This window comes from Parasteatoda tepidariorum, chromosome 2 (genome assembly GCF_043381705.1).
Source record: "Parasteatoda tepidariorum isolate YZ-2023 chromosome 2, CAS_Ptep_4.0, whole genome shotgun sequence".
Lineage (NCBI taxonomy): Eukaryota > Metazoa > Arthropoda > Arachnida > Araneae > Theridiidae > Parasteatoda > Parasteatoda tepidariorum.
The window spans coordinates 97,366,681-97,381,979 of record NC_092205.1 but is presented as its reverse complement, the minus strand read 5'-3'; the positions used below and the strand labels follow the sequence as shown (position 1 = coordinate 97,381,979).

At 29.0% G+C, this 15,299-nt stretch overlaps 1 protein-coding gene across 1 annotated transcript in view; it reads left to right on the top strand.

Moving 5' to 3' along the window:
• Positions 1–13,095, top strand: part of LOC107454924 (protein ECT2) — a gene marked incomplete in the record, with an annotated part of 42,078 nt that extends 28,983 nt beyond the window's left edge. The window contains 5 exon segments of the mRNA XM_071177956.1: positions 973–1,124; positions 2,419–2,504; positions 4,645–4,807; positions 7,774–7,862; positions 12,416–13,095. Coding sequence (XP_071034057.1) covers positions 973–1,124; positions 2,419–2,504; positions 4,645–4,807; positions 7,774–7,862; positions 12,416–12,473 — 548 coding nt within the window.
• Positions 13,096–15,299: the final 2,204 nt, after the last annotated feature.

Genomic DNA, 15,299 nt, shown 5'->3' with positions numbered 1-15,299 from the left:
GCAACAGACAAGCCTGGTCTCATAACCTGTGTGGTCCAGATGAAAAGATAAAAAATATGCCGATGTCAGAATTATTTCAAGGGTGCAGTACCATTTTCTCTCCTTTCTTTACAAAGATAAGGCAAGGTGACAGGAGAAAGATTGATTTTTCGGTGGTGAAATAGCTTAACAATATTTTTAGTTACGGATAAGGCAAAAAGTTTTATTTACATGCTTTAAAAATTTTGAAAAGTTGCATTTTTTTAGCTTGCAATTCATTTAGAAAAAGTAGTGTCCGGTTTGTAGAGATAAAAAACAACGTTTCAGGACCAAAATGACTGTCCGCGTCCGGTTACAGGAGTGTCCGCAATGCGGAGAATGTACGTAATGGTTTATTCATAGAAGATTCCCGGGGAATTAAAAATATGTCCGTATTGAGAGGCGTCCGTTTTGCAGGAGTGTCCATAACAGGAGGTTTCACTGTATATATTTGGATAGTGTCATTGTTTGAAATTACTTGTCATCACATCTATATTTACTTTTCAAAGGGTTTATCCTGTCTTTAGGTAAACATGCATCTTATAACATAATCTGCAAAACTGTTGTGCTTTTTATTTATTTTTAATTAATAGTTAAAAAAGAGAGATAGGGTACACTTTGTTCTGAGGTAACTAAAGTAAAAAACAATGTTAATAAAGTACACAGTACGGGCATACAATAATTTCGTTTTTAACAGAAACCTGCCTCATTGTTTGTTTTGTTTTTTTCGTTTAAAGACGTGTTCTGAATAACTGAATAAAAAGCTTTTTCATGATATTTGTTAAGAGATGTGATATATATTCGAAGATATGACATACGTTTGTTTCTCATGATATAAGTCTAAAAATTAATAAGATTGAAAAAAATTAATTGCATTTGAATTCAAGTTTTAAAGCATTTCTGCCTGTTTATTTAATGAGTAAATAATTGTTATTTTCTTTTTTTCTTTTTTAGATTGCAAAAATATTTTTGCAATTGTATTATGGTCTACAAAAGAACTAAAGGAGCTTTTATATGCATTTGAATTGCAGGATGACATTGATAAAGGTACATTTCTACGTACCTTTTGTCGTCAAATTGCTAATAGTGTTTGTAAAGCTGATGCCGTAAGTAAACATTTGTATTTGTTGTATATTTAACTAAGTTTTTTGTTTCTTCTGTTTTAAATTAATTTTTCAAACAATAATTAAGTTGTTGAAAAATATTTTGTAGCCAGCATGACTTTGGAATTACTAAAATATTTTAAGGTAAACATGTTTTTTTTTTGCTTATTTTTTCTTGATTTAGTTGTAGCTCATGATTAAGTTATCAGGCTTAAAGTCAATCCAACTATGAGTACTAATATTTGTAGATTATTTCTATTTTATTTATTTAAAAAATTCAGAAGCTTTAGAAGAGGCATTTGTTTTTAAAACAAAAACTTTGCTTTATCAGCCTTTAATTATAATTTCTTTTCTATTAATAATACTGAAACTAATTGTGTTTTTAAAATGATATGAAGACATGTAAAACGAAAATTGTATTTGTGTCTATTTACTGGCATTTTTAAAAAATATTTTACTTAAATTCCAATGAAGTATTCCTTTAAACAATTCAAAGCTTGGCCAATCTCAATAGCTGCAAATAAATCCATGAATCAAACCTAGGTTGACAGCATTGTAGTGCATTTGTTCTAAACATTGAATGAATTTACTGTAGTATATGTGTGATCTGCACTGTAGTATGTGTGTACTCTTTATATTTATATATATATAGTGAAAACATTTTTGGCAAATTTATTTTTTATTTAAATGATAATGAGCATTCATTCTTACTAATTGCATTCTGTTCTGTAAATGTCTGTAACACTGGAGAGTTATAGAATTGTTTTGAAAATACCCAATCATGCATGAAATCTGTCGAATTAGAAAAGCTGCTTAATTCCCAATTCAGAAATATTTATATTAATTGTTATATAAAGACTCACTAATGTGTTGCAATGTATACATTATATAATTTGTTATATTAGTTATTTAATATTATTATATTTATATTATAATTATTAAATGTATCTCCTCAAATACCTGCTGTAAAAATTCCCTCAAATCAGTGTAGTAAAAAAATTGCGTTTCAGTTTAATCAGGTTTGGGATGCAGATAAATTTAATTATTTCTAACATACGTTATGTTATTGATTTTTTTTAAGAAATGCATACAAGAAAAACAAAGCTATTTCTTTGTTATATTCATGTTCAGTTTATTGAAATATATCAGGGATTCACTATAGCCCTGATATATTTCTATAAACTGTCTCTTAAATCTCTTCAACGTTTAAAATCCCTTTTTAAAAAATGTATTCCTCAGTGTAATAATTGTATTCAGAGTATTATCTATATTACTAAGATATTCATGTATTTTTCAGGAAAATCTTCTTATCTGCCTAGATCCAGAACAATTAGATCTGCATGACTCTGAAAACTCAAGTGGTGCTTTAACGAAAGCATTGAAGTTAGTGAACTCTATTATTTTCCTGGCACACTCTGTTTAGTTGGTTTTTAAATAACTATAACAAAATAAGTTTTTTACTAGATATGTAATCATTACAAAATTATATTTAATCAAATGTTATATTAAAATGACTCTCCTTATATCAATATTTATTTCAAAACGAGATGCTTACTAAAATGTAGGTATACCTGAGTTGGCATTTAAACTTTTGAAAGTTGGCATTTTGTCTGGAAAAAACCAAAGGAAATTTACAGACTATTTTTGTCAAAATGTACAGGTTTAAAATGTGCTTCTGTAAAATGAACTATTTCTGCCTGTGTGTTAGAACAAGTCATAATAAGCTCCTATGCAATTTTAATCATAAAGTGCTGCAACCCTCTTAAAAGTTTGTCACAAAGTTCACAACCCCCTATTACATATATTTTTTAACTTGTACATTTCGAGAAAAAATATTATTAAAAAAATCTATAGCTTTAGGAGTAAAAATGATTTCAGATTTGAAATGTGTCTTAAAAATAATCTTTTTACTGGCGGCCCGGGGATCGCATCCGGCCCGCGAAGCCCTTTTTTGTGGCCGGCGAACTAAAATATATTAGTTGTCATTTTTTTTACAGACAATTTTCGTAAAAGATCTGTATGGGTTTAAAATACTTTTCCTTCTAATACAAATCTAATTTCTTCGTTTCTGTGAAATATAAAATACCACCGGTGCAGAGAAATTTATTTCTCAGGTTTTGCGTTCAAGAAAATATTTATTAAAATACAAAAATAATCGTGTATGTAACTGTTTTTTACTTCATTTTTTTTTTGTATTTTGTGAATGTAATTTAGCATGTGCGTATCAGAAATTTTCTCGAAGAAATTCTTCGATTTAACTTTTTGAAACCACTCATTTTGTACGAAAATATTTACACACACATTTGTAAATTTTAAATTTAAAATGTAAATATCTATTCTCTGGTGGTTGCAACAGACAAGCCTCAAATTTCTCATTGAATATTTCGTGTGCTACTATAAAAGTTTTAATATCAACCTTTTTAAAGTTTTATATCTTAACAATTAGATATCAGTTGCACATTAATTGTTTAATACACAGGTGCTCTTAGTTATTGTAGTAAATACTTTTAAAAATCTACTTCTTATTTTAATTTGTAATACGATACTTTCGTTTTGAACAACTTGGTAAAAATCTGACAGCAATATTTAATGTTCCTTTAAACATAAAAGAGTCCAACATGAAATTTTGATAAAGTTGCGGCCCGCCATTTGATTTGTGTTTTTAAGTGTGGCCCCCCGGCCTCATGTTAGTTGAAAACCCCTGCTATAGATTATTATAAAATTCATATATTGACCTGTTTTAACAACAAATTTAAGTCAACATCACTCACTGCTTAACTTGCATAGTGTTTTTAAAAAGTGCTTAAAGGTGCTTATTTTCGTCTTTTGAAAGCCCTTAAAGGTGCTTTTTTCAGTATTTTAAGTTCTTAATATTCCTTTTTTGAAAATGAGATTGTAGATTTTTGCCACATATTATGCAAAAGTGTGGTTTTCATATTGTTCTATTCAATGTATTCATAATTTATTAAACCACAATCCATTTCGGCGTACCGTTGTTCTGTAGCGTATAAAAACTCAACCCTTTTACATGATGAAGTACTTGCGAGTCTACGTGTGTGTCTACTGAGCTGCATTCAATGAGATTATAGCACTCTTATGGCAATTCTGCTGCGTTTAGCAAGATATTCTCAATTTCAGGCTTCATTTTCCACCCTCTGAAATCGAAAAATCTTTCAATGTTTTGATGTTGGCTTATATAATCAAGAAAAGAGCTCTTTGTCAGAAACTAGCTATTTTATCATAATCATTTGTTTATGTATTTAGTGCTTAAAAATATTTTTTGAGTTCTTAAAGGGTGCTTATTTTTTGTTGAAAGATTTGGCTATGCACTCTGACTTATTTTTTTGTCAATTATTGATTTTTTGCGTTTTGATTCTCATATTAATGTAACTAGGAAAAAAATCATTTTCATGTGAAATTGCAAAGTTAAGTGAATGTATGCTTTTTATGATTATAAATAATTGTGAATCTACATACATTATGACTATAGATGTAAATATTTATATTGTATTTCTAATTCCAGCAAAACAAAGAGCAAACTAGGCAGAGCTTTGTCTATGAAAAAAACACCTGCAAAACGAGGTTTAAGTAGAGCCGTATCAACCATAATCAGTCCTTTAAGAAACCTAGGAACGCCTCGTAGTTCTATGTCTACCTTAAGATTATCTTCTGTAACAAATCTCACCGTAAGTTACTTGTCTCTTTTTTTTATCCTTTCTGTTCTGCTTAATTTAATATATACATAATTTTCTGTTTCTTGGTCATTTAAATGTAATGTAAACTCATTATTTTCTTTATTAGAGATGATTTATGTCTGTTGGGTGGTTACTTTACTTAGCTTGCTCATAGCAACTGTTATGGATTTTTTTATTATTATTATTACTTCTATGGATTCCATTTTGAGCAACTAAAGAAAAATTTTAAGAACTTTTGAAGACCTATTTTTTTTAACATAAACATTATAATCTGGCAATGATTTTTCTTTTGCAATGCTACTATAATTTAGATACAAAACATTATTAATTTTATGTAAAAAAATTTTATTAATATGTTATGTAGTAATATTGAGTAATGAGTAGTACTGGATTTGTAATATTTCCTATTGGTGAAGAATGAGTGAATTTTGTGTTATTTGTGAATAAAGCTAAGCAATATGAAAAAAGTATGAATCTGTAATTGAATTTGTAGCAATATGTTTTCTAAATGGTGAAGCAAAAGTAAAGTGAACAATGTGAAAAAAGCATGTCACATAAACAAATAATATTGTAGTTTCAGTTCTGCAAGATATGAACTTTTATCAGTGTCTAAGGGCAGTTCTATGCAAAGCTATAACTATAGTCTGTTTATGTGGTATTTGTAATTTTTTTTTTTTACCTTGTTTAGCTTAATTCAATCCTATACTTTTATAATTTTAATAGACTCTGACTGCTAATGTTTAAACAGTAATTGTTTAGAAAAATTTAGCTTGAAAAAATTTTAACTATCTGTTTCATTCTCAAACGTAATGTGGGAAATAATCTCAATTATTAAGAATATTCTGTGAACTACATAGCTGCCAACTCATCCGGTTTAGCCGGAAGATTTCCTGTCTTTATTCGAACCTTCCGGTTTTTTATTTTAATCTTCCGATTTTCCTCTATTTAAAAAAAATTCCAGTTTTATTTCAAATTTTTTACAACAGAGCCACAATCCAAATTTGTACCCGAATGAATTTTTTAGAGCAGGAATCAAATTCTTGCATCTTCTCGGCACCTGCTCGAACAAGGGAGAAAATCAAAGTTACGACGCAAAAGTTGAAACACACTCGGAAACGTAGCTGCGTTTCCGAATCTGATTGGTGGTAAGGAGAACGCTCCCTAAATAAAAATATCGGGGAGAAAATGTTTCACTCTGCAACCGAGCACAGCCGAATGCTTCAGATATTGTAGAAAATCTTCCAGCTTCTGAAAAAGAGAAGTTTTTCAAGTCAGGAAATACTTCTGCTCTGTATGCGATTATATGAGATTAAAATTTCCGTTCAAAAATGAAATTTTGTGCCATGCAAGTGTTGCAGATCTTAAAAAGGATGCTGACATTAAATATTTTATTCAAAAATTTCCTGTGATGTTAGCAAACAGCGGTGAAGAGAAACATGTAATACTGGATAAATTGCAACATGAACTGTGCCAATTGCAAATTGAAGAGAGTTTCGAAACAGTGAAAGAAGATAGAATGGACAATCAATGGGTTTTTATTGGAGAACTGAAGAATGAAATGGGCCAATATAAAAACATTTCTAAATTTAGGTTATCTGTGTTATTTTTCTCACATTCAAATGCAGAATATGAACGTGTGTTCAGTCAGGTTAAAAGAACAAGAACATAGTTTAGGTCATCTCTTAGTGATGAGATGCTAGAGAAAATAATACAAGCTGATTATTTTTGTAAAAATCAAAATTGCTATGTAACATTTGATGAAATTTTTTTTAAAGAAAGCCAAATCATGCACGCATCAAACTTTGAAAAATAATTCAAATTGATGTCCCTGAGTGTTCTTAATTGTCTTAAAATCTTAAATTTTAATTGTGTTCTGGACAAAAAATACATAGAAATTTTACAGCGTTTAATATCTTCCTTTTTTTGAAAACCCAATGTTGGCAGCTATGGAACTATTGTTGATAGATAAGCACTCATGCATACTATGTGTTGATTGTTATATTAAGTTTCCAGTCTTATAAATAATTATTTAAACTGATAAATTACAGATAGCATACCTTTAGTTTAAAATAGATGAATAGTTTTATCAATTTAATTTTTGGTAGTTTAAATAATTGGAAATTTTTTTTTATGAAAATTCAACTTTTATGAAAGGTGTGTTAATTTTATTATGAATAAAATGTTTTTGATTATGAATATTATGTTTAAATGACAGAAATGTGTGCTCAAATATAGGTTAAATCTTGCTGCTAGATAACTATAAAATGAAGTATTAATAACTATGCAAATGTGTTGCAGCAATATAACTTAAATTCTTTAAAATGAGTTATTGTAATACCTGATTTCTATTCTGCATATCTATATTATAAATTATAATTTATTCATTTTTTTACCTCTACTTAATATATTACAAACATATTATAAAATATTACTTAAACTTGAAAAATTTTTATAAATATAAACAATTAAAAACTTAAATTGTAAAAGTAATTCTCTCTTTTTTCTAAAAATGTAACTTACAATTTGTTACTGTGAACAATAAGTGCCAACTTTTTAAAATTTATAAAACTCATGAGTTTTGCAAAAAAAATTTCAGAAAAGGAAATTTTTACTCAAAAGTGTTTTTTTTTTTTTTTTATATATTAAAAAAAAATAATTGTTTTTGAAAATAACATTTTAGTTAATATATGCTCATAATAGGTAATAATAGTAATAATATATAAAGAGAATAAACAATTACCTGAAAATGTTAACTCATTTGTATAAGTAATCCTAATATTAATTAAAATTATATTCAGAAGATATCCCTTTGTTGTAAAAATTTTGTGGTTCTCTTTTAAAAAGTAAATTATTATCAAAGAAATCTTCCTATTATGGATTGAGCTGCATGTGCTGCAAATAAAATTTTAAAAAATCCTTGAAGATATATATCTTTATGAATGCTTTTGTTTTGCTAGCAATTACCTAATTTGCTTCCTGAAGCACTGCTTCCCTTCAGAAATAAATGGCGGAAGAGTACAAACAACAATAATGAAAATCAAACAAGGTTAGTTGTAACAGTGTGTTGGTTATAGGTGTTGGTCTTTCCCCTCTTTCCTTCGTGTTTGTGGTTTGGAATTAGTAGCCTTTTAACTATACTTAAAGCCTTTTCTTTCTAGCTTCTGGCTTATAAAACTTCTTTATTTGTTGCATGCGTATCTTTTCTTGTATTTGGAATCTGAAAGTCTAATTTGTATGATTTCTCTTTATAGTGCATGTTTTTTACCTTTACCCTATTTGTCACTTTTCAATTTTTACTTGATTTTAAATTTTATTGTTCTTATTTTTATTGATTTTTAAACAAGATGCTTTGTTTTAAAATTTATTTACTACTTAATAATTTAAACTGCGTACTTAAGGTAAGATATCAAAAAACAAAGTGATGAATATGCTTTCTTGAACTTTTAGTGTTTTGTTTTTAAACAGTTTGAATTTTACAGATTTGTGATCACATTGTATTTTTTCTTCATTTATTTATTTTATTTTTTTTACTTAAATTTAATACTCACCCAAAAAAAGTTTGGGGGTTATTAAAATTATCTTTATTACAGTCATATGATTTACCCATGCTTAAAAAGAATAGGGTTCATTGTGCAAGTGTCCATTTCTGTCCATAAAATTTCAGCATATACTGAGAAAGGAGAAAACAATGTGCTTCCTTTAATTATTGCTGATATATGCTTTATTTCCTGCACCAAATTTAATTAGGATATTGTGCTTACTTCAAATTAAAGCTACCACATAGATTTTACTTTCAAGCTTATGCCTTTTTTTTTTTTTTTTTTTAAATTCCCTTAGGGAAGGAAAATTTTAATTTAACCAGTTTGTCTTTCTTGCTCAAACCTTTTCAGGTATATAGGGGAAAAAATTATGAAGTACTCTATGGCAGTAGTTTATAAAAATTTTATTATGATTCCAAAATTTTCATTTTAACCATATTACCTTTATTATGCTGGAACTTTGTTTGGTTTATATAAACCAATACAGTTGAACCTGTTTATCTCGAAAACCTCTATATCTCGAAATTTTTAAAATTCCCTACATTTACTGTTTAAAATAAATGTATTTTCCATGTTTATGTCGATTTTTTTCCTTCAAAACCTCCATTTCTCGAATTTCTTATAATCGAGCACAAATGTCAAAACTTTCCTTATCAGCAGAACTCGTAGACAGAGATGAATTTCGTGAATCCACAAGAAGTAAGGATGAACAGGTTGGGGTGTTTCTCGAAATTTCAATCACTATCCTTGCACTTCTTTAACTAGAAAGGAATTACAAAGATTCTGTCAGTAAGTGAGGGGTTAATGAGTAGTGACCATAGCTTTTCAACATAGATAAGAAAGCTAAGAATAGCAATTCATTTTGACCTCAAAATTGCAACCAATGGATAATTAAGAATTTTAAAGTGAACTATAGAAAACGATCTATGAGGAATTTGCGATCTTTTTAACCTCAAAGGAATAATTGAAGCAAATAAGGTTATCAGTCAAAAATCTTATTCATTATTTTCAGTGTTAAATGTATGTTAAAAAACTTATGTAAATAGATATACATCTATTTACATAACAGTGGTATAATTAATTTAAAGAAATGTCTATATTTTTCTACTAAAAACAAAGCACTTTTAATCAATTTTCTTAAATTTAATTTCTTTATAGTACCTGTATAACTTGAAACCTCTGTATCTCGAATTTTTCGCCTTTCCCATGAGTTTCGAGATAAACAGGTTCGACTGTGTAATGTTGTGAATGGGATATATCTGGGCTCATAATTGAGTATGAAGATACTATGACTAGAGATTTCTCTCTACTCGTAAACTAGACCAGGTTTCTCATGAGGGTATGGAAACCTGGAATTGAGGGATTTTTGTTTTGGGAATAGTTTAACCTAGAAAAATTCTCTAATAAATCTAGAAAAATATAACTTTCAAAATTATCAACAATAAATGAGGTTCAAAGTTTAACATACATTTTTATTATTTCTTATAAAAATTCTATTACAACTTGGGTATTTATTTTAATTATTAAAACTAGAATATTAAATTGTATAAAATACTCTTTATTTAAAAATTGATTATTTTACATTTTTCTGAAATATAACAATATTTGTTTCTCCATAATACTGTTCTCAAGCTTTTTTCTTAAAATAAGTTAAAAGCTGCTTTTAAAAATTAAGTGTTCTATATAAATTAATATTCGATATTAAATCGTTTGATAGGTTAAAATTGGGTTGTCAAGAGAGGAAGAGCATCTCCTTTTATTTAGTACTTATTACAGCTCTTAGGATTCCTCACTGTGAGTGGCATCCTTTGTGGAGGGATGTGTTTTTTCTTTATCACAAATTTACAATAGGGGTGAAATCTATTCAACAGATTCAGAAAACGTTTTTCAAAGAGATTTTCGTTACTAATTAAATTGAAGTTAAACAAGGATATCTTAGAGATAAGTATGGAGACAGTGGGCCTCTTAATTGATTCCTCATCTTAATTGATATATTTTCCGGCCACCTTGGGTAGACTCACGGCGATATTGTCCCAGAACGTTAGTTTTTGCAGAAAGATTTTTCGTTAAAAAAGTGAAAAATATAAATAAAAAATTTTCTTTTCTCTTCTACAGAAATTTGCACATAATATTTGAATCATGCATTTAGATAATCACATTTTGACAGGCTCAATTTACACCCGTAGTATCGTAAATTGATGTAATGTTTCAATTGTATTTTTGTCAGTTATTGATTTTCACATGATTTTTAAATATCCAGATATATTTCACACAATATGGAAAATTCGAATCTCGCATTTGAGTATTAACTTTTGAGGCAATAATTCTATCGAGTTTTTTGGCAGTTATTGCTAATGATTTCTCATTTTTTAAATCCGATATTTTTTATTGCACAAGCGTAATCTCCAAACGAACACATGCATTTGAGAAGTCCAATTCACGCGATTTCCTCGTCGATCTGTTTTTCGGCAATGACTCGATCAATTTACCAAATGTGAGGGAAAAAATTATTCATGCGCTTCCCCACCCCCAACAAAATTTGAGAATATCACCTATAATATTAGAATAAAAAGTTATTACATGTTCAATTAAAAAATATATATATATATAGTTTTTTTTCTTTTTTTAATTTTGTAAACGCAGCGCTTTTGTTATTTTAAAGTAGTAAGTTATTGTTAAAAGTATCTTGCAGAAAGATGTTAGTGCTAAAGAGCTTTGTCGCTGATTGCTCGAAAAAAATCTGCTACAGGGTCCGGCCACTGAAGGAGATCTTTATTCTTTCCCGCAGTTGTGCTGCTACTTTTAACAAAAAGCTCTTCTATTAATAGAATGTGTAGCCCAAACTAGAAGGAAAATATTTGACTTTTAGCATTAGTTGTTGGAGGAGAAAATGGAGGAAAACATTTAAGAGTTTGCTTTATGGTCAATTTATTTAAATTTTTTTTATTGGGGAATATTAAAATTAATTTACTCAACAGCTAAAACTAAACAGAAGCAAAACATTTTAATTTTCATAATAGTAATAATAAATGATGATTAAGTAAGCAAACAAAAAAATTTTGTATATTTGGCTCCCTTTTTTCAAATAATGCAAGCATGGCAAAATGCCTCAGTTGCCATACCCTAAATACGCCACTGATATGAATGAAACAAGGCTCAAGTTGTATGTGAGCTTATGCGCCAGTAGTAGTGATGTACTGGATCTTTGCACACAAAAAAAACTGCATTTTTAATCCGTCTAATTCTGAGTACCAGGCAGAAATTTATTTGCCTAAATCTATCTAGCCTAAATCAGTAATTTCAGCAAAAATGGTTTACAAGCTAATGAAGAACATGAATTTCGAAAACTAATATTATTTTTATGAATATTTTTAAATTTATGTGATTGTTTTAAGCATTTATCCAGTACTATATACTCTGCAAAACTGACTGGACTCAGACGTCATGTATATTTAATCAAGAGTGTAAAGAGTTTTGATATTGCATACCTGCCAGGTCTCCTGTTTTTTAACGAAGACTCTTGTATTTTACGACTATCTTCTGTTTACCAATTTATTCTGAAATTTCTCCGTATTTGTTGAAGAAATTTGGAAGAAAAAATAGTTTGTAATAAAATATCTGCTGATGGCAAAATTACTTCAATTTTTCCTCAACAGATGGTGCTGCAGTATGTTGAGTGTTAATAGTTTAAGTAATTATAAATAATGGTTTTAAAAAAATCTTTAGATTAAGATTAATATATAAATTTTTTACTGTGCTAAATGTAAGTGCTTATATTTCCAAATTTGAATTTCTCTTATTGGCTTACATGATGTATATAAACTTTACTCGTAGCCTAAAAAATATCACTAGTTAAATCTCCATTATTTTTTTCTCCAATGTTGGTGGGTATGGTATTATCAAAGCAGTGCACAGGATCCCAACTTTAATTCTGAAGCTAATGAAATTTTTATTAAATTATTATTATTTAGCTTCAATTTTGGGGGGTTATTAATTTTGTTTTTATTTAACATTTTATAAATGTAAATTATTTAAAAATGATTTATTCAATATATTACAGGAGCTTGTACCGCCCTCTCCGTGCCCTACCGCCTCCCCAGTTCACGGAAAAAAGATGAAAAGCACCTCTCTTGGAGTTTTCTTTGGAAAATTTAATTTTTAACTCGCATGACATTTTGAACAGGGGTTTAAATTTTGCTGAATATATCGTATTTAGTTTCAATTTTCTTATTAGTTGTTTTAAACATTCCATATTATATGTTGACAGATTAAGGTTGCTCATACAAAGTAAATGTTAATTTTTTATTTGTGAATATTTGTATTTTTTCAACTTTTTTTAAAAACTATTTACACAAATTTTTGTATTTAAAAGCTTGTTTAAGTGCATATTAAAATCAAAGAAAACCTTTGTACAATTTATAATAATCTTGTGCTGCTATTTTAAATTGAATTAATTTAAAAAATTATTTTGTATTTATTGATTAGGATAAAGAAATTGTTATCAATAACTTGTAAATATTGTAATTAGAGAAATATATTAACATTTATACTTTTATCTGTAAAAGAATTCAAAGACGTAAAATTTTGTTTTATTTCAATGAAAGAATCTACTTTTAGAAAAGTTTTTTAATGAATTGTACATCATAAATAAGAAAATATTATGTGCATTATATTCTGAAGCTGTATAAGTTTGTTACATAATGTAAATATAATTTTAATAAAAAAAAACTTTTTCAGTTATTAGTATTGCTTTTTCAGGTTTTGTGTTTTATAAATAATTTTAATTTAAATAATTTTTGATTTACATATGTGGGTGTATATCCAGCTCACCTATGGATACACAGAGCACAGAAGAACCCCCATTATCTTATACTCGATCATGTCCGACTTCGCTTATCCAACATACTTTCAAAAGATTCAGCATATAGTGTTGCAACAGGCGACTATTTGCAACTATTTTCATTAAAAGGAGACTATTGGGATTATTTTCTATACTAGCGATGTTTTTTAGTGTACATTGGCTTGAAAACCTGCGGCCCGTGGGGAGCTTCTGAACATGTTGGATTTTTTTTTTAATCTTTTTTCCCCTTAAAAAAATAAAAATTTTGAATTGCAAATTTGAGTCATCACTTTGCTATTCGCTCAATTTGCACAGATTCCATTATAAGTCTATTTTGTTTCTCAATAGCCTTTTCATGGTTATTGCTACGAAATTCCGCATGATTTTAAGAAACCCAATTTTTAATTAGGTATTACGATGCATGAATTTCAAATTTGAGTTATCACGTTTCACAATGTATATATATATTTATGTATATGTTTGCTAAATCAATTATTGATAAAATTGAAAAGTTTTTTGAAAAAGTGTTTTTTTTTTAATGAAAAACTATTTTTTGAATGAATTCTAGCAATCAAAAGTATTTAATTTTCTGCGAATATACTAATTTTTTGATATAAAAATTTAGTGCTAGAACACCTAACTTTATATAAAAATTATCATATTTGCCATCAACTTGGATCATGGTATATGACAATTAAGTCATTTAATAATATTTTTGGTGAGTGTTTTTTTTTTAAAAAACTCTCTACTTATGGCCTCGGCAACAAGACCTCCATGTATCTTAATAGCTGGAGTAATCATCAAAGATTAAAGAGGAACAGCCCTTTCAGTCTGGTCGCGTCTCTTCAACTACCTAATAGTAATGTTGAACCCAACTCAGTACAATGCTGCTTAAATCCAGCAGGACTCCCCAGGGTTCATTTAAGTTCTCATGTTAACAAGAAAGACTACATCCCAGAACATCTTAGACAACTGATCTTGGAAAACCTGAGCCACATTCCTAATAATGCCATTAAAATTTTTACTGACAGTAGTAAAATTGACAATCTTGCTGGCAGTGGCATTTATATCGAAACCCCTTAAGCTAATTTGACCCCTTAAGCTGTCTTCAGAAGTGACTTGATTGTAGTAGACTTGGGACTAGATGCTATTCTATCCGAAGAGGATTGTGGTGATCTATGGATCTTGTCTGACAGCCGTAGTTCTCTCCACCATCTTAGTAATTGGCCTCGTGTGTGCGACAGGATCAGCACCTCTATCCTGCTTAAATTAAAGCTCATTTCACGTAATCATGATGTTGATTTGCAATGGTACCTTCCAATGTGAATCTCCACAGGAATAAAATGACCGATATTCTAGCTAAGGAGGGTTGCAGGATTACAACAACTCCCTCTTCCACGCTTACTTTTTTGGAGTTATACTCTCTGGAAAGATCTCGGAGGAGTGGAAAAGACCCCCAACCCATAGTTGGTGCAAGGGATCAAACCCGGGTTTGTCCCTTGACCTTCCGTGTGACAGACCGGGACTGTTCTATCAACGCTTGCTAGCGGTCACATCAAGTGCCTCACTTTCAACGAGGGCAGGGAAACCTTCGTCGCCTGCACCAAGTGCCAAATTCATCAAGCTTCTCTTGAGCACCTCTTGGATTGCATGGGACTCTCTAAGGAGGATCTCTTTAGCAATCCTCTCTCGACTTCCTTTCAGTCAACGAACTCGTGGATCTTGTCTAATATTTTTGTTCTTATTTAGGCAACTATTTTGTTCATTTTTTTTTCTGTGGCAACCCTGACAATATAGATTTCATTATTATATTTCAACTGATGTGTTTCCCAATTATTTTTGCTTTATTTGTTAGATCTTGGGCTGTACAGCAGTTTTTAACTGCTGTACAATTGAAAAAACATTGTAAGTGCTTTAGGATAAGTTTCAAGTAAAGTTGACAACTATTTTTTTCCTTTCCTATGACTATTAACTAATATGGTTTAATGTATGGAAATAATGCATGTTAGTATCATTTTTCGTAAGATTTGTCACATTTTAATAGAATTTCAGAAAACTGTTGAAAATATTTTTTTTTTAAAGTTTAAATATGTAGCTTATAATA